The sequence below is a fragment of the Pyrus communis genome, chromosome 16, assembly GCF_041283825.1.
Source record: "Pyrus communis isolate YQ-2024b chromosome 16, ASM4128382v1, whole genome shotgun sequence".
NCBI lineage: Eukaryota > Viridiplantae > Streptophyta > Magnoliopsida > Rosales > Rosaceae > Pyrus > Pyrus communis.
This window is the reverse complement of record NC_142580.1, coordinates 16,631,413-16,655,701: the sequence shown is the minus strand read 5'-3', so window position 1 is coordinate 16,655,701 and position 24,289 is coordinate 16,631,413. Positions and strand designations below refer to the sequence as shown.

The 24,289-nt window shown below is 39.3% G+C and overlaps 2 protein-coding genes across 2 annotated transcripts; both read right to left on the bottom strand.

Moving 5' to 3' along the window:
• Nucleotides 1-2,518: 2,518 nt before the first annotated feature.
• On the bottom strand, nucleotides 2,519-5,496 carry LOC148690056 (uncharacterized). The gene has a single exon (XM_088687169.1). It carries the CDS (start codon nucleotides 5,249-5,251, stop codon nucleotides 2,519-2,521), a length of 2,733 nt encoding a protein of 910 aa, XP_088543295.1. The 5' UTR covers nucleotides 5,252-5,496.
• A 4,414-nt stretch (nucleotides 5,497-9,910) lies between these two features.
• LOC137731563 (protein transport protein SEC24 C) lies at nucleotides 9,911-24,026 on the bottom strand. The gene is made up of 24 exons (XM_068470702.2): nucleotides 23,014-24,026; nucleotides 21,580-21,810; nucleotides 21,202-21,276; nucleotides 21,005-21,103; nucleotides 19,678-19,789; nucleotides 19,204-19,331; nucleotides 18,647-18,766; nucleotides 17,486-17,566; nucleotides 16,813-16,890; nucleotides 16,550-16,642; nucleotides 15,304-15,358; nucleotides 14,607-14,683; nucleotides 13,714-13,785; nucleotides 13,489-13,572; nucleotides 13,124-13,243; nucleotides 12,954-13,022; nucleotides 12,552-12,629; nucleotides 12,226-12,364; nucleotides 11,747-11,911; nucleotides 11,366-11,514; nucleotides 11,110-11,289; nucleotides 10,754-10,842; nucleotides 10,592-10,623; nucleotides 9,911-10,412 (listed from the first exon to the last, which is right to left on the bottom strand). Exons 1-24 carry the CDS (start codon nucleotides 23,779-23,781, stop codon nucleotides 10,303-10,305), a joined length of 3,204 nt encoding a protein of 1,067 aa, XP_068326803.2. The 5' UTR covers nucleotides 23,782-24,026; the 3' UTR covers nucleotides 9,911-10,302.
• Nucleotides 24,027-24,289: the final 263 nt, after the last annotated feature.

Below are 24,289 nucleotides of genomic sequence, written 5' to 3'. Positions count from 1 at the left end.
AGTTCTCATGCATCCTAGTGTCACGGGATGACTCTTTAAGCCTTCCGCCCGTGCGGCACTTAGACTTGAAAACCTCGATGAACAAGCTAAGTAAGCCTTTGAAGCCTCGCTTCCCCAGATTGAATCACAAAGAAAGCTAAGATAGCTTGGAGAATGCTAAGATCACTTAGAAGTTGGGAGAAATGAAGCTTTGTATTGAAACTTAGGAGAGCTTTACAATTGCTTGCAATTCTTGGATGCTTGGCCAAATGGCCTTGCCTCCTATTTATAGGCCTAAGTAACCTCCTCAATGGAGGGTTCTAGAATTCCCTACTTACATCCAAAAATATCTAGTATAGTTCTAGATACAACTTGCCTAATCTAGATTGTTCTAGGTGAGGCTTGAATTTGTACACTTGTGTGGATTGTTCCGGAATGCCCTAGATTATCTTGAACGGTCCGCCATGTTCTTGATTTTTCCGGGACGTTCCAGAAGCTTCTATGAAGACAAGGCTTTATGGGCTTAGATATATGATGTCTTGGGCGTTTTCTTTGTTTGTAACATATGGCCCGTGACATCCTCCCCCACTTAAGCCGTCGACGTCCTCGTCGACTCTTGCCTCTCGAATGTATTAATCAGGTCCTTATATTGCCATAAGGACGTCTCCTTCTCCCATGTTGCTTCGGAGTATGGTAGCCCTTTCCATTTGACAAAGTACTCCACATGCTTTGGTTGTCTTGGTCGCACCACGACACGCTTGGCTTCGATGCTCTCCATTTCTTTGTCAAATGCCTCCGTCATCAAAGGGGGTGCTCGATGAGACTCACCTCGGCTTGGTTCTTCATTGTCTGCATGATAAGGCTTCAAGTTGCTCACATGGAACACCGGGTGAAACTTGAGACGGGGTTGGAGTTCCACGACATAAGCGGCTTTGCCAACCTTCTTGATGATAGGGAATGGTCCCTCATATTTCCGCAACAAGCTCTTGTGCAAGCCACGGGTACTCTTGTGCTGAGACGCATTAAGCTTCACAAAGACTTGGTCGCCGGTTTGGAACTCCACATTCCTTCGCTTACGATCCGCCCATTTCTTCATCTTCTTTGAAGCATTCTCCAAATGAGCTCGAGCAAGTTCGTGGGCTAATTGCCACTCCTTAGCGGTTTTGAAAGCGGCTGGACTATTCCCCGTGTAGCCAGTCACGACCGTGTTTGGGGTCAAGGGTTGTTGCCCTATAGCCAACTCGAACGGGCTTTTCCCCGTCGACTCCGAACGTTGCAAGTTATAAGAGAATTGGGCAACATCAAGTAACTTAGCCCAATCTCGTTGATTGGCACTAACATAGTGCCGCAAATAAGTCTCTAACAGTGCATTAACCCGCTCCGTTTGTCCATCGGTTTGGGGATGAAAAGCGGTGGAGAAGTCTAATTTTGAGCCAAGTAGCTTGAAGAGCTCCTTCCAAAATCTGCCCGTGAAGCGAGCATCTCGATCACTGACTATGCTCCTCGGAACACCCCAATACTTCACCACGTGCTTTAGAAACAAGCGTGCAGCTACTTCAGCTGTGCACTCCACAGGTGCGGGTATGAAAGTGGCATACTTGGTGAATCTATCGACCACGACGAAGATAGATCCACATCCATCAGACTTGGGCAAATGTGTGATGAAATTCATGGTTAAACACTCCCATGGTCTTGATGGGGTGGGAAGTGGTTCCAACAGTCCTCCCGGTTGCCTTTGTTCCACTTTGTCTTGTTGGCACACAAGACAAGTCTTCACGTAGGAATCTACATCATCTCGCATTTGTGGCCAATAATAAGCATCGCTCACCAAAGCCAACGTGCGGTGAGTGCCAGGATGTCCTGCCCACATTGAGTCATGGCACTTCTTCAGGATTTCTTTCCTTAAGCTTCCCCACTTTGGGACGTAGATCCGCTTGCCCTTGGTGTATAGCAAGCCGTCTTCAAGCCAAAACCTTCTTGTCTTCCCCTCCTTGACAAACTCCACAATGTTCTTGGCTTGGACGTCATGTGATAAACCTTCTCGGACACGGCCCAAGAGATGGCTTTGCGGCTTAAGTATCGTGGCCATTAACTCTACTCGTCTACTTAGAGCATCGGCCACCACGTTCTCCTTTCCTTGCTTGTACTCTAGCTTGTAATCAAACTCCGCTAAGAACTCTTGCCACCTTGCTTGCTTAGGTGTGAGCTTTTGTTGGGTTTGAAAGTAGCTAGTGGCAACGTTGTCCGTCTTGATGATGAAGGAAGTACCAATCAAGTAATGCCTCCAAATTCTAAGGCAATGGACGATGGCGGTCATCTCCTTTTCATGGGTCGTGTACCTCTTCTCGGCATTGTTTAGCTTGAGACTTTCATAGGCTATCGGATGTCCCTCTTGCATCAACACTCCTCCTATGGCAAAGTCGGAAGCATCAGTGTGCAACTCGAATGGCTTACTAAGGTCGCGCAACCTTAGTACAGGCTCCTCCATTAGGGCCTTCTTCAACCTCTCAAAGGCCTCTTGACACCTGTCCGTCCATTCTCATGCCTTGTTCTTCTTAAGAAGGTCTGTTAAGGGAGCCGCTATAGCTGAGTACCCTTTAATGAATCTCCGATAGTAGTTGGCTAGCCCCAGAAAGGATCGTAGTGTTGGTACCTTGGTCGGCGGTTCCCACTCTTGAATGGCCTTGATCTTGCCCTTTTCCATCATAAGTTTCCCCTCCTTTATCTTGTGGCCAAGAAATTCTACTTCTTTTGTGGCAAAGGAGCATTTCTCCTTCTTAACATAGAGTTCATGCTCCCGAAGGGTCTTGAACACTATGCGCAAGTGCTTGACGTGCTCCTCCAATGTCTTGCTATAGATAACAATATCATCAATGTAAACAACGACAAACTTGTCAAGATAAGGATGGAATACCTTGTTCATCAATGTGCAGAATGTTGCAGGGGCATTGGTCAGTCCAAAAGGCATGACTTTATACTCGAACGATCCATATCTGGTCACCATCGCCGTCTTCGATTCGTCTCCAGGGGCTATCCTCACTTGGTAGTATCCCGATCGAAGATCTAACTTTGTGAAGTACCTTGCTTCACCAAGTTGATCGAATAAGTCGGCGATCAACGGAAGTGGGTACTTGTTCTTGATGGTAATCTTGTTCAATGCTCGATAGTCGATGCACAACCTTAGGCTACCTTCTTTCTTGCGTTGGAACAAGACGGGTGCACCATATGGGGACTTGGAGGGTTGGATGTAACCAGCATCAAGTAGCTCGTTGAGTTGTTTCCTCAATTCCTCCAACTCGGGTGGCGACATCCTATAAGGTGATTTGGAGGGAGGCTTAGCACCAGGCTCCAACTCAATCGCATGGTCGACCTCTCTCCTTGGTGGCAACTTCTTTGGCAGTTCCTTAGGCATCACGTCCGCGAACTCCATAAGGACTGCTTCCACTTGTTTCGGCAAAGGCCCATATTTCTCCTCCCCTTCATTCAACATTAGGGTTGCAAGAAATGTGGGCTCGCCTTTCTTCCAGGACTTGGCAAATTGAATTGCCGACAAGTGCTGGGTACACTTCTTGGCTTGCCTCTCCAATGGCACCAGGCAAGGTTGTCTTCCTTCGTCCAAGATACAGAAAATATTGTAGAAGGGAATGGGAAAGGCTCGTACCTTGTCCATGAACTCTAACCCAATGACTACGCCATAGTCGTCCATCTTGACAATGGTGAAGTCGATTTTTCCCTTCCATGCGCCAATGTCTACTTGTACATTGCGCGCAATTCCGATGATGGGGGTGGCAGCGGAATTTACCGTCTTCACGCTACCGGGCTCCTTTGTGACTCGGAGGCCAAGCCTTATAGCTTCCTCCGACGTCATGAAGTTGTGGGTTGCTCCTGTGTCCACCAACACACGCGTCGTCTTGTCACCAGTCTTGACGTCGACGAACAATGATCCTCCCTCAACTTGAGCCTTAGGTTGTGGAAGGGTTGTTTGGATGGCATTCAGCAGACGGATGCATCCCATCCTTGCATCGTTACTCTCCTCGGCCTTGTCCTCCTTGAAAGCTATGGCCTTAAGGGCGTTCTTTTGTGGGCAATCTCGCATCATGTGAGGGCCGTTGCATAAGTAACAAGTGGGTTGCCAAGACTTACCATTGCCTTTGTCATGCTTATCGGCTTTCTTCTCCTTCGGTTTGCTTGTCTCAGCCCCTTTGCTTGTCTCAGCCTTATCCTTCGGCTTATGTGCTCCCCCACTTTTCTCATGGTTACCCCTCTTCCCCGTGGACTTGGAATCACCTTGGTGGCTTGATCTAAACTCAATCAGGGATTCGGCGGCGGCAATGGCATCAGACAATGTTTGCACGTGTCTCCTTTGTAGTTCGAGTTTTGCCCAATTTTGCAGTCCACTCATGAAGTACATGAGCTTGTCTTCCTCTAACATGTTGGGCACCTCGAATAACAAACTCACGAAGGTGTTGACATAGTCTTTGACGCTCCCCGTTTGCTTGAGCCACCTTAGTTTCTCCTTGGCTTCGTACTTGGCATTTTGGGGATAGAAGTGCAACATAAGATCTTTCTTAAATTCATCCCAAGTGGTGAGGAAGAACGTACCTTGTTCAATCTCCATGCTCCGGCGACGCCACCACATAAGGGCATTGTCAGCTAAGAACATGGTTGTTGTTGCGATTTTGGACTCGTCATCTTCAAGCTTCAGGTACTTGAAGTATCGCTCCACGTTCCACACGAATGTGTCGAGCTCCTTTGCTTCCCTTTTCCCATTATAGGATTTGGGTTTAAAGGAGTCGATTACCTTGGAGTCCAACGCCTTGATTTCCCTCGGCCCTTGCACGAATTGCTTCACGACTGCTTCTTTACAAAACGCCACATCTCCCTTAAGTTCTCTTGTGTCTTTTATCTCCTCTTGAAGCGCCACAAGCCTTGCCTCTATGTTGTCAAGGTGAACCTGGACTTCCTTCCGCATCTTGTCTGCCATGGTATTGAGGGCGCCAAGGAGCTCATCTCGTAGCCCTTCCACCAAGCCACGCAGTTCATCCTTACCATCGTCCACCATGGTTTGGATTTCCTCCTTGTCGACAACGTCCTCATCAAGTCGAGTATCGAACTCGAGTATAGTTTGTTCCACCTTCTCGAGTCGCTCCTCCATGGTCTCCATCGATGCTTGCAAGTCCTTTAACTTTGGCTTGCTCTTGGCAACGTCTTGGACCTCGGCAGTACGCTCCCTTGGATCGGAGACTCCGGACACCATCTCTCCACTTGCCATATCCTACTTTCCTTCAAGTGATTCACGAGCTTGGCTCTGATACCAGCTGTCACGGGATGACTCTTTAAGCCTTCCGCCCGTGCGGCACTTAGACTTGAAAACCTCGATGAACAAGCTAAGTAAGCCTTTGAAGCCTCGCTTCCCCAGATTGAATCACAAAGAAAGCTAAGATAGCTTGGAGAATGCTAAGATCACTTAGAAGATGGGAGAAATGAAGCTTTGTATTGAAACTTAGGAGAGCTTTACAATTGCTTGCAATTCTTGGATGCTTGGCCAAATGGCCTTGCCTCCTATTTATAGGCCTAAGTAACCTCCTCAATGGAGGGTTCTAGAATTCCCTACTTACATCCAAAAATATCTAGTATAGTTCTAGATACAACTTGCCTAATCTAGATTGTTCTAGGTGAGGCTTGAATTTGTACACTTGTGTGGATTGTTCCGGAATGCCCTAGATTATCTTGAACGCTCCGCCATGTTCTTGATTTTTCCGGGACGTTCCAGAAGCTTCTATGAAGACAAGGCTTTATGGGCTTAGATATATGATGTCTTGGGCGTTTTCTTTGTTTGTAACATATGGCCCGTGACACTAGTATGGCTTCGTCACCTTCGGGTGTCAGTTAGCATGTGCCTACCCTTGTGTTTGGTGAATAACAGGGTCGGGCATGTCATGTGAGAAGAAGCAGTTGCTACTTATGATGTTCAAGATCCTGAAATTACAGAAACAGAAGTGGGAAATGAAGAAATGGAGAATGAGGAACCAGAAATTACTGCGTGTGCTCTATTTGGTACTTCTGAGCCCCCTACAATCAATACTGAGAGTTTCTGGTTCCATAAAAAACTGTCCAGTTACAATTCTCATCAATTCAGACATTCCCATAATTTTTTTGATATTGGCTTAGTCAAAAGATTAAGAGAGCACTTGGATACTGGACACACTTTCAAAAAATTGCAAATGGTGGGAGAGTGGCTACAAAAGGTACCTTGGCCCAAACTATTGTAAAGATTCAAGAATTTAGCTGCACTACAAATGTTTATGCAATACCTCTTGGTGGCTGTGAGGTAGTGTTGGGAGTTCAATGGCTTCGAACGCTTGGTCCAATTTTATGGGATTTTGATAAACTCTATATGCAGTTCTCAAAAAGGTCATGGACATTTTGCATCACTACTCCAAGGTCTTCTCTCACTCAAATTGAAAACATATCAGCCTTGCAAATGCAGAAACTTCTACTACAAAAAAGTACAGTTGGGGCAATTCTTTACCATATGGATATTGAAATCTCCTAATTGCATATTGTGGAACACCTTGTAGTGGATCAAAACACTAAGGGAGATCAACAATCTCAGCATCTCACTAAGCTTCAACTACAGGAATTGCATGTACCATTGGAGGAATTTGAGGTATTGTTTTCAACCCCTAGCACCTTACCTCCAAGTAGAATTCATGATCACAGAATTCCCTTAATGGAGGGCAGCAAACCTCCAAATAGTAAACCTTATAGGTATGGCCCTGTGCAGAAAACTGAAATTGAAAAATGTGTCTAAGAATTGTTGCAAGCAGATTTTATACAAGTTAGTAATAGCCCTTATTCATCTCCTGTCATTTTAGTAAGAAAGAAAGAGGGAACTTGGAGGATGTGTATGGACTATAGCGGTCTTAATCGGATCACTATAAAGGATAAATTCTCAATTCCTCTTATTGATGAACTTTTGGATGAACTGTTTGGTGCTCATTACTTTTCTAAGTTGGATTTAAGGGTTGGTTACCATCAGATAAGGATCCATCCTGATGAAGTGGAGAAAATAGCTTTTAGAACACATGATGGTCACTATGAATTTTTGGTAATGTCATTTGGTTTAACTAATGCATCTGCTACATTCTAATGTTTGATGAATGAAGTCTTTAGACCCTATCTCAAAAAGTTCATGTTAGTCTTTTTTTTATGATATATTTGTGTATAGTTCCACTTGGGAATCTCATTTGCATCACTTGAGATTAGTGTTTGAAATTCTGCAAAGTCACGTTTTATTTGTCAAGAAATCCAAATGTGCATTTGGTAGAGCTAAGGTGGAGTATCTATCACATTGTGTCCATTGCTAAGTGGCCTATTCCCAATTCTATTATAGCTCTGAGAGGATTTTTGGGTTTCACTAGGTATTACAGGAAGTTTATTCCTCAATTTGGCAAGATCATTGGTCCATTGATTGCTTTAACAAAGAAGGATAGTTTTAAATGGAATGATGAAGCTACAAGGGAATTTCATACTCTTAAAGAGGCTATATTGTCTCCACAAGTTTTGGCATTACCTGATTTTAGCAAACATTTAATTATTGAAAATAATGCTTCTGGGCAAGGAATAGGTGCAGTATTGCAACAAGGTGGCAAGCCTATTGCTTTCACAAGCAAGGCTTTGTGTCCAAGGAATCAAGCTCTCTCAGCCTATGAAAGAGAGATGCTAGCTATCATTCATGCAATTCAAAAATGGCATTCTTATCTGGTGGGTAATCATTTCATAATTCAAACTGATCATAACAGTTTGAAATATTTTTTACAAGGAAGAGCTCATACCTCTTTCCAACAGAAATGGGTAACTAAGCCCATGGAATTCGATTATGAAATTCAATACAAACAAGGGTGTGAAAATCAAGCTGCTGATGCCTTGTCTTGAAGTCCATTAGTGACTGATCTCTCATTAATTCAGGATTGTAGTACAGTGGAGTGTTTAGCTATATCATATCCTTATTCAACTTGGATTGATGATCCAAGGAGAAACATTGAAAAAGATACTTGGATTATAGAGAAGACTCAGAAGGTGATGGCAACTTCATCTAAGTTAGCACCCATTGGAAATCTCATATTTCAGGTTGACAATGGGTTTGTGAAGTAAAAGGGTTGAATTGTTCTTAGTCCACTCAGTTCTTGAAGAGCAAAAGTATTTGAGGAGCATCAAGCTTCCCCAACTGCTGGACATGAGGGATTCTTGAAAATTTATAAAAGAATTTCCAAATCTTTCTATTGGGAAGGTATGAAAAAGGACATTAAAGATATGGTAGCTTCTTGCACAATTTGTCAGCAACCCAAGTATGAGACACTTTCTCCCTCTGGTTATCTGCAGCCTTTACCTATTCCTTCTCAGGTTTGGACTAATATATCAATGGATTTCATTGTTGGACTTCCTCCATACAAGGGCAAAACTGTTATTTGAGTGGTTCTGGATCGACTATCCGAAGTATGCACATTTCTTGGCATTATCCCATCCTTTTACAGCTTCTATGATTGCTCAACTCTTTGTTGACAATATTTTCAAGCTACATGGAATGCCATACTCCATTGTCAGTGATAGGGATCCTATATTTTTGAGCAAGTTTTGGAAGGAGTTCTTTGCATTACAAGGATCCACCGTATGCTACAGTTCTAGTTATCACCCACAAACAGATTGGCAAATTGAAGTCTTGAATCGATGTTTGGAAACCTATCTTAAGTGTTTTTTTAGCATGCAACCTAAGATATGGGGTTTATGGCTGCCATGGGCTGAATGGAGCTATAATACAAGTTATCATACTGCCACTAAAAGTTACACCATATGAGATAGTGTATGGTCAACCAACTCCAAATTGTCTCTTCTTATGAACCTGGTACAACCAAGGTAGAATTTGTGGACCAGTGTTTGCAGGAAAGAATCAAGATGTTATCTTTATTGAAATCAAACTTGGAAGTTGCTCAGTGTCGAATGAAAGTCCAATATGATAAGAAAAGGCAAGAAAGAACTTTTGAAGTAGGAGATTGGGTTTGTTTGAGGTTAGTTATTTATCAGTATATGTCCTTGGCTTCACATTCTTTCCACAAGCTCCAACCTCGATTTTATGGTCCATTTGAAGTTTTGGCAAAAGTAGGACTAGTAGCTTATAAGTTGAAGCTTCCAGAGACATCTAAACTGCATCCGGTGTTCCATGTCTCTTGTTTAAATAAACATTTGGGTATTCAAATTCAACCAACTATGCCTTTGCCAGTTATCACGGATTCAGGGGTTTTACAAGAGGTTCCAGTTGCTATTTTGGATCGCAGACTAGTTAAAAAGGGTCATGCTGCTGCTACATAAGTGTTGGTGCAATGGCAACATCATGCTAAGGAGGATGCTACTTGGGAGCTCTATCAAGGTTTGAAGACTGAGTTTCCAGAAGTAGCTAGTATGTGATAGTGTTAACCTTCATATTTTGCTATTATTTTTCATACCAGTAGACAATTTCTTTTGTTTTCTGTTGCTTCATTGTAATGAGTGGGCTTTCAAGTGGGGATATTGTTAGGATGCCAAGTGGCATCATCGCAATATGCAAATGGACGGTCAAGATGGCAGATTATTAGCTGATATGGTTAATTTGTTAGCTGATATGGTTACTTTGTTAGTAGTTGTTGGAAGGTAGCTTAGTTAGTAAGCTAGAGGAAGTTACTATATAAGGAAACTGATGTAATAATTAGGCGGTTATGTTGTAATTGTTGATTGGCTAATATGTGAAATTACTATACAATTGTGAAGAAGTAGAGCAAGGGTTCTAATACTAGCACATTTGAAGGTGAAATATCAATCAAGGCATCTTAGTAACCATTTCAACCACAAAACTAGAAGCTTTGTTCAAAAAAACACCAAACAAGAAGCTCAAACATTTCGTAGAACCAACCTGTTTTTACACTTCTCTCCCACCATAACTTACAAAGTTTATTCTCACAGTACACCAATAAATCGAAAAGGAAGATATCGGAGGAGACAAGAAAAGAATTGAGTCAGGGCGACTTAAATACAGTAATACGCTTCGTAATACTCCGTATTTATTGGCAGTAGTGTCTACTACGGATTGTCAAGTGCAAATTTAACAAACCTATCATAACAAAACTCGGCTCTGCTTGCTCTTCAAGCATACATTACATACGTTGCGGGATGATCCCCGAGTACATGCGTATAGCAAGCATCTAATTTATATTCTATCTGTTGAATCCATGGGTACTCTATCAAGAAGTTGCTCAAAACTTGTAATTTAAACCCAAGAAGCGTAAGCAGTCATGATGCCATTTTTATTTGTATTTGCCGATGGACATGCACCAGAAATTCAACGTAGGAGGGGCCATTCGGACTCTGGTCTTCGACCATATATGAGAAAAACAATGTTCCTGTGAGGAAAGATAATTCAGTACTTAATCAAAACCAAGTATTCAGATATCCGGCCGGGCTCTGTTTCAAAAACAAGTTTAACCATAGTTCTCTACATCTGATTTCTAAAGATTTACTTAAATACTAAATTCAGTTATATATGTAATATTATATCCTAATAGAAGTCTAAGACACTCACCTGATGGATCTCCTTTCTTACATAATTTTAAGCTGCACAAAGAAAAAGATGAATTAGGAATCATTTCTTTCGATGAAAACATCAAAAACTGAATTCAAATGCTGCAATTTATTTCTTCCTTAGGAACAAGGAATCACTAACGAAAAACAATATCAGGCGTACCGAAGGTAGGAACATCTCTGGCGCCGTATTTCATTTACCACATCATTCAGCTTCTTTGATAATGGATTATCATATTGCTGTAGCACAAACTGCGAGAAAAAGTCCAAGAGAAAGAATTCAACTCATGCACCCTCAAATATCAAAATCTCAAAAGATCAAATGCCATACAATTTAAATTATAAAAAGAATAAAAATTGATCAACAATGAATCAAGGCTCATAAAGAAAATGAATTAAGCACCCAGCCCTCTCGTTCTAGTGAACCGAAACAGGTCCCAAGAGAAAAAGTTCACAATTATAATTTAAAATTATGTTAGGCAGAAAATAAGAAACCAAAAGGGTAAATGATAAGGCTACCTGAGTGGGAAGTTCATCAGCAGAGGTGATTCCAAACACTTGTTGCAAAATTCCAGAATCCACCAAATTCCCAATATATATTAAACAGTCCTCACCATTCTCGAGAAGATAAATTCCCTCGTCACGCACGTGTTCGCTAGAAAGCGGAATCACCGGAGGTATTAGAGAATCATCTCCCTCCTGTACATTAATGAAAGCAACCAGTGAATATAAAACGCATATCACAAAGAGTTGAACAAGAAGCTAAATGACACACCTTTTTGGATTCGAGGTCATGAATAGCCACCATTCTCGGGTACACTAGTGGAACAGCCAAAGGAACCGAAAGGGAAGAAACATGGTTGATCCAGAAGGACCGCTCATCTATTTTTCCATCAGTTCGTAGCCCCATACTTTTGATTAATGCTGAAAAGGGAACATGCTCATCATATTTATCAATATATGTACAAAATCTCTAAGAAGCTGAGTGATGATTCTGTGTGATATATTCCAATGGAAGAGGCATTTTTAAAACATTTTATCATACCAAGGGTGTATAAAGGCAAAATACATTATTATAATTCATTTTAGATATATTTAAGCAACAGAACAAATTCATATTAGCTAGTAATTAATAAATAAGCAGAAAATAATATACCAAGGGTGTATAGAGGCAGGAGCTTCAGTGCCTCCGGTAAAATAAGCTGTCCAGAAGATGATACCGTAGCACAAAATTTACGATATGAAAGCAGACTATTAATGCACAGATTTGTCACTTGTTCCCGTACACGCAAGAGGGGACTTGAAGGAATTTCGTTTGCCGCTATACACAATTTTAAAAAGGCCTTATTGTCAGAATTGATCCAAATTCAATTAGAAAGAATGTACTAACAAACTGCAATCCTGATAAACAATATATTGGCAGGATGCAGCAAGTGAAAAGGAATGTGAAGAAAGAGAATTATACGTCTGCATTTCAAACTATGAAATGTGAATAATGAAAGAGAGAAGTTAAAGACAGTGTTTTCATTCACAAATTTAAGCGCCTGCGTTTAATTGAGAAATCTATAATTACAATTGGGAAAATGAGCATAAAGAAAAGAAAGCAACAAAGAAGAACAGCATATAATTGAATACCTTGCTTCATGAAACATGCAAATTGAGTGTCCAAATCAGCAGCACGGAACAGATTACTTAGCATACTTGTGCATGGCAGAGATAAAGTTGCAACTCGAATTCTCCGTTGGCCATACACAGTTGTGTATAAAACGGCACACTGGATAATAAAAATATTAAGATTAATTTACAATTAAGTATATAAATATATAAATGACTAAACAATGAAACATTCAGTTGCAGAGATAGGTGCCGTCATAAATTTAGCTGTAAAGATTCAAGAAAAAGCTCAATATATTATTCACAACTACTGCATTTGGTAAGGGAGCAGAAAAATTAAAATTTACCTGGAAACCACATTCTGAGCCATCCTGTAATTTATCATCATGTTTTAAGGTCACCATAATAGTTTTGTCACAGTCAATCTGCATGATAGAAAGGATTGGTCATGATTTCAACAAAAAATATAAGAGCCACTGTCACTCTTTTCAAGGCATAATAAAAAAAAGGAAAAGGAGATGTAGAGAGACTGAGGAGAATGAAACCAGAAAACTGAAAACAGATAAAGGAGCTATGATTAAGCAGCAAGACTAATTTTCTTTCATATACCAAAATCTTTATTTACTGTCATTGTCGGTCAACACAACCAGGGGTTGGGGGGATTTTTACTTCCATGGAAGATATATGATAAGTCAGAAAAAATAGTCTGATGTGTTGGTAATAAGGGATTTCATAGAATATGTACAAACCCCAGGTAGGTCAACATCCGTAGGAATACGTTTGCAAAAGCTTCCATGGTAATCTTGAACTTGAATACCCTGAAAATGAACACAAACTTATCCTACTAGAATAATCAATTGAAAGAACGATAACCAATCATCAGCTAATACAAGAGAAAGAAGTGTTCAATGAAACTTACCTGGCTGCATCTTACACGCATCACCGCCTCAAAACCTTGAGGCCTTGTGACATTCCATCTAAGATCGTTGTAGAGCTTTGCAGGATCAGAGACAGCTGAGAAGGGGTAGTAATAGTAAAGCTGGAACGATAACCCATATGGTTAGATGTCTATGCGTAAATTATCTATAGTTACAAGTGGTAGATGCTTCTCAAATCTGATATCATGAATTTATTATAAATGGTGGATACGTAAATTAAGAAATAACAAAAAGATGAAAAAAAAAATTAGAAAAGTCATAAGAGAAAATCCTCAACAAAGATAATAACAGGTAGAAATTTTGACTGCAGATGTATGGGAAGTGATAGAAGAACATTCATTAGTACCTGTCCTCCCGTTGTTCTTGGGATGACAGAGATAGAAGCAATGTCTATGTATGACTGAGTAGTGATAAACAAGTCGACACAAACCTGGAACATTTCATGGAAAAAAAAAGAGTCCAATAAATTATGCTCAACTTGTTAATTACCACTAATAATCTCAGTCAGTATAGAAATCACATAAATATGTTAACTGATCATTAGAGGGAAAGAAATTAGTAAAAGGCTTACTTGATATTCAGCAAACTCAATTGCCATTGTCTTTAAAGTTTTGTCAGCTGGTTGGAGTAATTTATGGGCCTCCTGGAATGCATTTAAAGTTAAACAAATAAAAACATAATACCAAGACTACCAAGACAATCCAATGAACCGACTGCTCATCAGATGGTATGATTCAATGGATGATAGATATGGACACCTAGCATATGCAAATCAACTCTAGCACAGTACACAAAGGCCTGATGTCAATTTCTTTTGCAATAATTATCCTAAGTCCATCTACCAGGCCACCTAGTTTGCCAAATCTTCAAGAGGGTTCAAAAATTCGAGATAAGTTCTTATTCCTATTAATGGAATATATGTCATCAAAAAGCAAGATCATATAAGCAGGAACAATATCAAAAGAAAGTGAGACCTGAGGCAAAAGTTGCACATGAGGGCTTCCTATTTCACTATGCCAACATGAATTACAAAAATAATTTTTGTAAATAATCGTTTATTGTGTTTCTCATCTTTTTAGATACGGAATTATGAATTAACTTTCCTTTTCAACTTTCCTTTTCAAATTATTGTAACGTATTTCATAATGAGAGATAATGGAGCAAGAATTGTGGTTTTCTTTGTCCTCTTTGTAGAGTGGGCTTTGCCTTACAGCTGTAAATGAGCATTTCAGATTTCACTTAAGAGATAACCGTGTCCTTAAAGAAAAGACCAGCGTGGACTTTTGTAAGGTAGTAGGCATTTGGCTATTGGGCTTTTCATAACCATGACTTCAATTCCTATATAATTTCTTCTTTGTGACCTCAAGGATATGCTGAGCTTTTTTCTTAATAGTAACTGGGTTACAAGATGACAGCTCTAAAGCACACAAATGGCATACAATGACACAAAGAGGGTATTCGTACCTTCTCAGCTGAGGATATATTTGCTCTTCCTTCGGCCTCCCTAGCAGAGAGCGCTCCAATTCCAGTTGATGCCAACACTGCAGACAACATAAACATTAGCATACTCTGAGATGGCAATAAACCAGGTATGCCCTGTAAAAGTAAAAGAAGCTGCCAAATGTGAAAATGAATATGCATACAAATTCTTTACCAGATTTCACAAAAAAAAAAAAAAAAAAAAAATGTCTATAAAGGGTATCCAGGATAAATTAATGATACAAGTGAAAATATCTCCTAGTCATTTAGCTGGAATTCAAGTTGACTGAAAAGTGATAACATGAAATCGATAAATTATCCCAATGAAAAATCTTACATGATAACTGTGAACATCAACAAAATATCTTTTTCATTCCTGACTAGATAGGTTGTTTATCTTTACAAAATAAGAACAAGGCAATAACAGTGACTGAAACTACACGAAACAAATATGCATTTTCCAAAACTTCTCTTATGAAAACTACTAATGTTTATGCGATTCTCAACTGTCTATTAAGATCCTTTAATAATTCAGTCCTTTGTTTTGTCTATGCTATGAAGCCATGCAGCCTCAAGCATGTTGTTTTTCATTCTTTGCTTGCAATTATATGTGAAAGTGTTTATAAAGGAAAAGGAAAACATAGAGGATGCACCATCAGTAGATACATGGATAAGAGCTTGCCTGACTGAAACACCAAAAGTTTCCCTCCAGTACTCTTAATTGCCAAGAAAGCAGCCTAGGCAAGGAAGAAAACAAAAATGAATAATGAAGCGATAAATTTAAACATCAATATGTATGAAAAGAAAAATAGTGCAAATCATAGAGATTATTGATTCTGTTGCTAGACTAGGCCGCAAAAGCAACAAATGAGCAGAGATTATTGATTCTGTTCATTGAAGTGTTACGTATACAATAATTTCAGAATCATGGAGAGATTTAGATCTATTTATGTTATAATACAATTATTCCATAAACAACTCAAAATACAAATAATATTATTAACCAAGTTATAGGCGTGATGCATTTTACTCACACAGTGGTAACTAGTAGAGAAAGCTGAGAGTTTGACCACCTAGATAAATGCAGCATGGCGGATTAATGCCTTTAGGTCTAGTGTTCAATGATCAGCAGAAAAGAGAGTTGTCATTTTTAACACTAATGGCAGGTTCAACAGCTCAAATAATGGGTTAACTACACGTGTTGGTTTGACAATTATTCAAAGTCAAGACTCCAAACTACGTTTTGACTGAAATCAATCTAAGAAGGGTGTTTACACAGGAAGTAAAGCCAATTGATAGCCAACCAGTCAGAAGGACATATGACACCAGCTCCATTCATCTCTCCTCAAAGCTTGTCATGCATTACAACATATTGATTGGCATGTTCACCACAAAATGAGGAACAATAAGAAAGCTGATCAGTATTTGGCAAGAACAAAACTTTGATCCAGTCAGCTTTCAAGGTCATGGAAGCATCTACACCTATAGGATTTTCGACTACTTTTATTTAATAAATATTATTCCAAAAAATATCTTTGACTTTACATGCAAAAGAATGAGTTTACATTAATTATCAGGATTTTTTGGCTCATCGTATTAATTTTTATGAGTATATTCTTTGCCTTAAGTTATTCAACTATACAAGCATCAAATATCTTCTTTCCCTTCTCATTATACTCAGCTTCAGACAAAAGAACTAAGAACAACCAGATGAACAAAAAATGACATGCTCAATCCACTCATAGTAGTTGTATAAAGCTTCATAGTGTCAACATCAAGCATATTATGTACAGCACCATCTACTCAATGCATGTTTCATGAATTCATATCCATTTGCACCTGATGTTCTGTATTTTCAAATGGAGTAGCAAACAGCAACCACCATAAATAGTTCAGTACATATAGCAGTGTCACACTATACAACATACCTCGATTGCCGCACCAAAGGCTGATTCAGCAGTTTTACTGTTTTGAAACATGGTTGGAATACTTTCCAACAATTGCTCCAAATGTTGGCGGCACTAAGAATCGACAACAACAAAACAATCTAAATTTAATAAGAGGCGTGTAGAAATTTAATAATTAAGATGCCAAAATGCCATATGGCTAATTGTTGTTAAATCAACACTTCAAAGACTTTGCACAACTACTCAATACATTTCACGAAAGGAAAAAAATAACAGCTGCTGACCTCGGAAAGCTGGACCACTACATCAGTCTGCAGAGGAGTGTAAACATCTTGCACATCAGGAACAATAAGCATCAAAGGCTGCAAACACAAATTGGACCTCAGTGTGAAACCTTTTAAAATAATTGTTTGACAAAAATAGAAATCAGTGCCATAAAAATTAATGGTTATATAGCCAAAGCTTATAACAAAAGGAATATAATTCAAACAATTAAACTCAGATGTTAGAAAAAGAAGAAAAGGAAAACAATTTGGCTACAAATCAGAAATGGAAAAATTAAAGTGATGATTGAGTATATTAGCAGAAATTGTCCCACCCTTTTGTCTACTCACTGAAACTTTAAACCCAACCTGTCTAAAAGCATAACACCAACATCAAGGTCCTGCACCTCTTTGGTATAAAACTATAAATTTCTATTTTCACGTATCACCTAAAGTGCATAGTATAGTGGACATTCCAAGTTACAGTATCATTTATTCGTCACAAAGGCAACATGTCGAAAATGAAGGCACCAAAAGTCACATTTAATTTCATACACAAAGAAGTAAGAAGCACACAGATTTTTAATTTTTATGCAAATAATTTGTCGGTTTCACAAGACTGCATATGTATCAGAATTCATATAATAAATGAATAACTAAAAGAAACAAAGACAAAAAGACAACTTATATTGACCTGCTGCAGTGCACGTTTCAAATTGTAAAAATGGATCGTTGAGTCAAATGTTGCAATTCCAACCATTGTCCGAGGACCTTCCTGCAATAATAAATACATCAACCCCTGACTCATCTAAATTTCTCACTGATATTGTTTCAATAAATGTATGACCAATGAATGCAGGCCTTGAGAAAATGAACTGAGCAACTATGCATGCATTCACAATTTCACATACACACACACACACACACACACACACACACATTCTCATAAATTAAAAACATGTATGCAGACACAAAGATACATATAGCTTGTTAAAACAAGGCTGAAGTCATAAAGAATGAAAATGTGCATGCAAATGAGGACACAAGCAAATGAACTCTAGCTAATATTTACTCATCACCATTATATCCTTTGCCTTTTCCATAGTCTAATGAGATTGGTTGGGCACATGAATTCTCATCAATATTAGGAACATGTTAGTAAATAGCTATTGAGGTAAACCAAAATTTTTACCTATTTGGTGTACAGCCCATCAATCAAAAATGCGATTTGATAAACAGTGAAACAATATAATTAGAAACTCAAGGCCAACAAAAGCTACTAGGGAGGATATCTCTTTGGAATTTCTAGCAAAAACAGATATGAGATACGTAAATGCAGTGCTCATAATATACTCTTGCACGATCTTATTAGACATGTTTGTCTTATCCTTTCAGAATTTCAGACGAGAATAGAAGAAAATAAGAACCAATTATTAGCTGTAATCATTAAAGTTCAAGAATTGCAAATGCTGCAAACCTTCACAAGTTTAACAATGAGACTAAATAGGCAGGAAAAACTTAAGTTTTCCAATTCTATAGTTAGAAAGGATTCATGCTTTCCATCATACTCATCAATGTTATATTTGCTCAATTCAGCCTTATTCGCAAATGTCGGGTTTGGCATCATGGATCCTGTCTAAAATTTCATAAATATATGACACACTCACAAAATTAAGAAAACTTTAGATTGTTCTGATGCATCTCTTTCTCCGCTTAGACTTAAATACAATGAACTTCACTGCGTACGCCCCATTTTTCAAAAAGAAATAAAATAAAATAATTAATGCCACAGCACAATCACATGCTGTAAGAATAGTAAAGCATGAACATTATGCCTATAGACAAAATAACTCACCGGAAGATCATCAATAACTTGACTGAGTGCACTGCAAGCTGCAGCTGTTGCACCAGTTTGAATGGCATTCATGGATACATCAATGAGGAAGAAGTACACAGCTGGCATGGGATCACGTACCTGAGTTACAAAAGCCAAATAATTAAAGAACTGTAACTCTAGTCACTTATGCAAAATTAACTCGGTTGTTCAAAATCCTTTACCAAAATAAAAATGGGAACAAACTCTCTAATTGGGGTTCCAAAGACATTTTAATATAGTGATACTGTCAACGAGTCAATACAGAAAAACTTCTGTTATGAAAAAAACCTGAATAAAAAATGAAAAATAAAGTGAGAGAGAAAGAGAGAGAGAGAGAGGGTGAAAGTGTGGCTTTTATGGACTTTAAAAAGTCCATGAATGTGTTGGAAATATACGCAACCATTATTGGCAAGTGCCAACCATGCCAGGAAGGTCTTGCATTCTTTTGTTAAAATAGAAAGGAAAGGAGGTATTTCTCGGCAACAAAACATGGTGATCTTACTTAAGTTATACTGCAGATCGTATAATCAACTAACCATGTATTCTTTTGAAGCAACAAATTCAACTGTTCCTCTACATAGCTCAGGCCTCTCATCAGCATCTCTACGTCTACCATCTGGACCAAGATTGCAGTGGTAGTCACGGGGAGTCTCATCAGTAAATCCTGCACAAGAAATGGCATACTCTGTAGGGTCACTTCTTTTGCATACAAACACCGTGCAGATTACACCTTAATCCACAGACCATAGTACAAACCGTCAAGATAGGAATGGTAAACATACTCCCAACAAGGTATTACTATTAGCTTATGACCTAAGAAAATATTCCAGAAACTTGAAAAGATGAAAAAAGAAAAACAAAACATGAAAAAATAACAGGACCACTTTGAAGAAGCAAAAGAAACAAACGCACTGCTTTAAACAAGTTTTGAGACCACCAAATTTGTCCTTCTACATGAACTGAAAGAAAAGATCTCATCACAACACCAAACTGAGAGAAATCTTCCTCACCACAAAGATTACAGATGAATTTCCTGCCCTGGTCAATGAACTTCATGAAAGGATTTATGTAGCCTTTGCAACGAGAGCATCGAACAGGACCACTTTCACCGAAATCCACCACCTAAAACAAAACGATTCAGGACTAAAATTTATAGCTCGATGAAAATTCTGATTGTTTAATTGTTCAAGGTTTTGGTCATTTATATTTATAGAGAGACATTGTGCCTTTAGTAGAGGAAAAAGAATTGTGGAAGTTTTGTGTATTAGCTTCTATTTTTTTTTTTTTTTTTTCAGGTAGAAAGAAATACTTGAATTTACAAAGTGACTTGGGAGATGAGGCAGATTTATTGTGAGAAGAGTATTTTGGGTTTCTTCATGGGTCTCAATATGTACAGGATATTCCATTTCACTCTCCATTGCAGATAAGGGAGCTGCATTTTCTGTGTAATCAACAGTAATTAGAATGATAGGACAGCTTTTTTCATTTTTGTTTTATTGGTGGACTAATGTTCATTTCCGTAGAATGATATTGAACCTTACTAATTCTATTCTAATAAAGTATCTTTGTATTTTTAGAACAGAAATGAATTCATGATTCACAAAGTGATTGATAAATTATCCTATTGTTAGAAGAAACAACTAAAGTTGGCCATGGTCTGATTTGGAAATCCAGAGCTTCATCTAACGTGAAGGTTCTGTCCTGGCTGGTAGCTCAGGGTAAGGTGAAACTAATGATATGGTTCAAAAGGAGACCAATCATCTCTTTATCACCTCGTTGGTGCATTTTGTGCAAGAAAATTATGCACTGGTCAATCAGCTTCCCCAACTGCCCTGTGATGATGGGTCTTTGGTTCAAACTGTATAAGAAGGCTGATCAAGGCTGGGTTATTCCAAGGCCAGCTTCTCTTTTCCATGAGAGAGCGATATGATGTTTTTCAAGGGCAAAATGGCTAGAGTTGTGTGAGGCTGTATCATTCTTACTGTGCTCATGGTGGTCTCATGTAAAGAAATAAAGGGTATATGAAGATTATGTCGGAGTGGGGTTGAGGAGTTAAGGAATTTGAAGATTATATAGGCTAGAGTTGACCAGAGTTTAGACATACCTTTTTTTACAAATAGTGGGCTAGAATAGCAGGTGTAGTGCTCTAGTTTTGCTTGGGAGTTGGGAGTTGGTAGTGACAGTTTTTTGTTAGGCTTTTATGGTTTCATTTCTTCTCTCTTATCAGTGGTTCTTGACCACTTTATGTTGCTTTATTGCCTAGTTTGCATCAAAATAGTGTGTGTGTGTGTGTGTGTGAGTAACTACTGTAATAGAAAAAGAGGAATCGTTAAGTACTTGGATTGGTTCCTCATTTGGATGAGGAAGGGCAAAAGGTTCAACCAACAAAGCTAATGGCATCCCTGACGTTGTTAAAAGATCTGCAGTGCATGGTATCTGGTAAATTGACAAAAACATAATACCATTACTACACTTGTATTAAAAGGAAACAAACACCATAACTAACAGCCAATTCATGAAAGTTAAACCCAAACCTGATTGATGGTGCACCTCATGTAACGTGGACTGCAATTCCCAGTGTCTCTGACTATATAATCAGTTGTAGCAGGCTTCAAAATATTAAAGGCAATCAGAAGAATAAATGATAGACAATATCCAGTTTTTCACCATGCTTAAACATACTTTTGCAGCATTAATATGTGCAATTACAATGGAGTGAAATTACATACACAGAAAGAGGACAGTTTTTCACCATGTTTAAACATACTTTGCAGCATTAATATGTGCAATTACAATGGAGTGAAATTACATACACAGAAAGAGGAGAGAGTAAGAGAAGTCAAAAAGTATAAGGATATACAGGCAAATACTGTAATCAACAAAAATTCTTCAAGTTATGGATAAATAAATACCGGGGGTGGATTTGCCTGATTGCCTTGACGAGTTTCATGAATGAGCATCGATGAACTTGGTATAGGCCGAGGAATTTGAGTGGGATCAATCTTGGATGACCCAGCCAAAGGAGTACCAGTTTGACCAGCAGGTGAGATGTTAGTCATGGACTGATTTGGTAGTGGTGGGGGTGGCATTCCAAACATTCTAGGTGGTTGAGCAGAACCAGGAAATTGCGAAGGTGGAGCCACCTAACGACATTCAGAACATTTCAGAAGCCAAATCAAGGTAGGAAGAAACGAATTCATGCATTCATCTTTTTTTCCTCTATCAGAATGCTACATTCTAGCGCATTTGCATAAGCATTGGTGGAAAGGAAAGAAATTGCTAATTGCATTTTCCTAATAAATTAAAGGAAAAGCAAAAGAGAAGAAAACAATAGTATTCAAGGTTATAACTTATATTACAACACCATGCTTGAACATACAAAATCATAAATTTTAAAAGAACAATGTAGGAAATGACTAATATGATGCTTACAATGAATCTCAAAAAATTCATTTTAGGAGGATTGTGATTATACTTTTGTTTTATACAAGCTGTCAACAAAAAACTTGAAAGCATCCGCTAGAAAGATCATGATTCACTTAAATAGAGGGCGGAAGATTGCGACGATAAGTGCACACAGTGGTGCAAACTAGTGTGTATTGATAAGCTCACACTTATAGGCCACTAAGCCACGTTTTTCTTTGGCCAGCTAATAAGCGATAGTTTATATCATGTGTACTGAAGGAGGATAGACATCTATCTAGTTTCAGTCAACTTATATTGGTTTATGTTGTTCTTGCACGAAAACAAGTTTTAACTTACAATCACACTACTCATAAAATAAACAATAATTGCCGGTACACGTTGGCATTTTTTTTATATGAAGGGGCTGTATTCAATTGGGATTTTGAGGGATTTTAATTCTTTTAATGAATCTAGGGGTATTCAATCAGAAATTCAAAATGTATTCAACTAGAATTTTAAGATAGTTTATTAAAATCCTTAGAAATCTGGGTGTATTCAATTAGTATTTTAAAGAAGTTTATAACATTCTAGATGTATTCAATTAGAAATTGATTTTAAAGAATTTGAGAAAGTTGAGAAATGAGAGGGAATTGGAGAGATTTCGTAGTGTATTTTAAGCATCCACAAATCTCACCTCTCCCTATGAGATTTCGAGGGAATTGAGTCAAAATTTTATATGGGATCTCTACAAATCAATTAAACTCCATAAAAATCCATGAATTTATAAATCCATTAAAGTCTTCCAAATTCTCAATTCAATACACCCCCGAAATATACTAGCTTTTATATTATGTTTCCACACTGGATTTTATCAGTTAACTCAAAAGCAATATGAAATTTGATATAACCACAATAATTTCAAAACAATGTAAGTCCCTAACCTGCCCTTGTTGCACTGGCCATGTCTGTGAGCCATAGGGAGAGCCTGGAGGTGGTGGCCGCATGCTTTGAGGTGCTGCCGAAAATGGCGTGGCTGCCGAAAATGGTGGTGGCTGCTGAACAGTAGGACCTGGTGGAGAACTAACTAACGAACCACCCAGCACAGAGTGCATGGATGGGGTTCGTGGTGGACCCGCGGCTGCTGCTGGTGCCATTGCTGGTGGATGTCCAACAGGTGGTTGAGGTGCATTTCCACTGGGAGGGAAACGAGGTCCACCCGGCATAGCACCGTAACCAAACATTGGTGGCCCATTACTCAACATTCCACCCGGTGCAGTCGTAGGCGGCATGCTCTGAGGACCTGGGCGAGGACCTGATGCCGGACCAATTGGACCAATTGGTGGTGGCCCAGAAGCAGAAGCTACCCCGCCCACAGGGGGAAACGACCCAGGAGGCGGTCGAGACGTGAAAGAGGAAGGCTGGCCAACCGGCGGCCCGGCGGGTCTTACTGGGGTGGTGGCTGGGGATAGTGTTGGCTGCGGGGTTCCCGATCGTGGTGCTGGTGCTGCGGGTCTTGCAAAGGCAGCCGGGGGAGGGCCGGGCCGAGAAAAAGGAGGTGGTACAGAAGGAGCCCCGGCACCGGCAGGAGGGGCTGGGGGCGGTTGGCCGAAAGGGGATGGTCTAGGAGGGGCAGAATTAGGCATGGAAGGCGGTCGATTAAGATTCATATTCTGCATATTATCGGCTAATGAATCAGGGCGGGGCTGCATTCCGGATGGCACGATCCCAAACGGAGAGGAAACGCGATCTGGATTGTACGTCTTAGCGATACGACTGTCGCCGCCGATTGGGGCCAAACAGAGAGATCTCGGGATCGAGCTTGAGTTGAGCAGTTCAGCGGCTTTCAGTCTGGGGCTGTTTTCTTTTCCCTGCGCCTCTACTACGGCTTACGTTTCAAACTCATTTTCGTTTTTTTGTTATTAGAAACAGAATATTGTTTGTCCAAAAAAAAAAATATATATATATAGTTGTGACAATTCTATTAGGATATTAGAAAATATTATTTCTACGGTTTACTTGGAAAACCGTTGGTCTTTTGGGTTAAAGTGAACTTAGACTTCGATAATGGCATCTTGTCACCCTTTGTTCGGTTTCGTACCAAGTATGGAATATGTCGAAAAAATTAGCTCGTCTTAAGAATTATTCTAGTTGGATCAACGAGTCGGAGATAGCGTGATTAAGCAAATAATGGCTTGCTCAAGTGTGGCGTGGTATGGA

What these genes read in the sequence shown, in the direction of transcription:
- LOC137731563 (XM_068470702.2), bottom strand. Translation starts at nt 23,781, where the DNA reads ATGCAGCCCCGCCCTGATTCATTAGCCGATAATATGCAGAATATGAAT. An exon ending in CAAGAACAACGGGAGGACAG is followed by an intron (nt 13,244 to 13,488) that starts GTACTAATGAAT and finishes TTATCGTTCCAG; the next exon opens with CTTTACTATTACTACCCCTT. An exon ending in CAGAGATGTTCCTACCTTCG is followed by an intron (nt 10,624 to 10,753) that starts GTACGCCTGATA and finishes TTCTTTGTGCAG; the next exon opens with CTTAAAATTATGTAAGAAAG.
- LOC148690056 (XM_088687169.1), bottom strand. Translation starts at nt 5,251, where the DNA reads ATGGCAAGTGGAGAGATGGTGTCCGGAGTCTCCGATCCAAGGGAGCGT.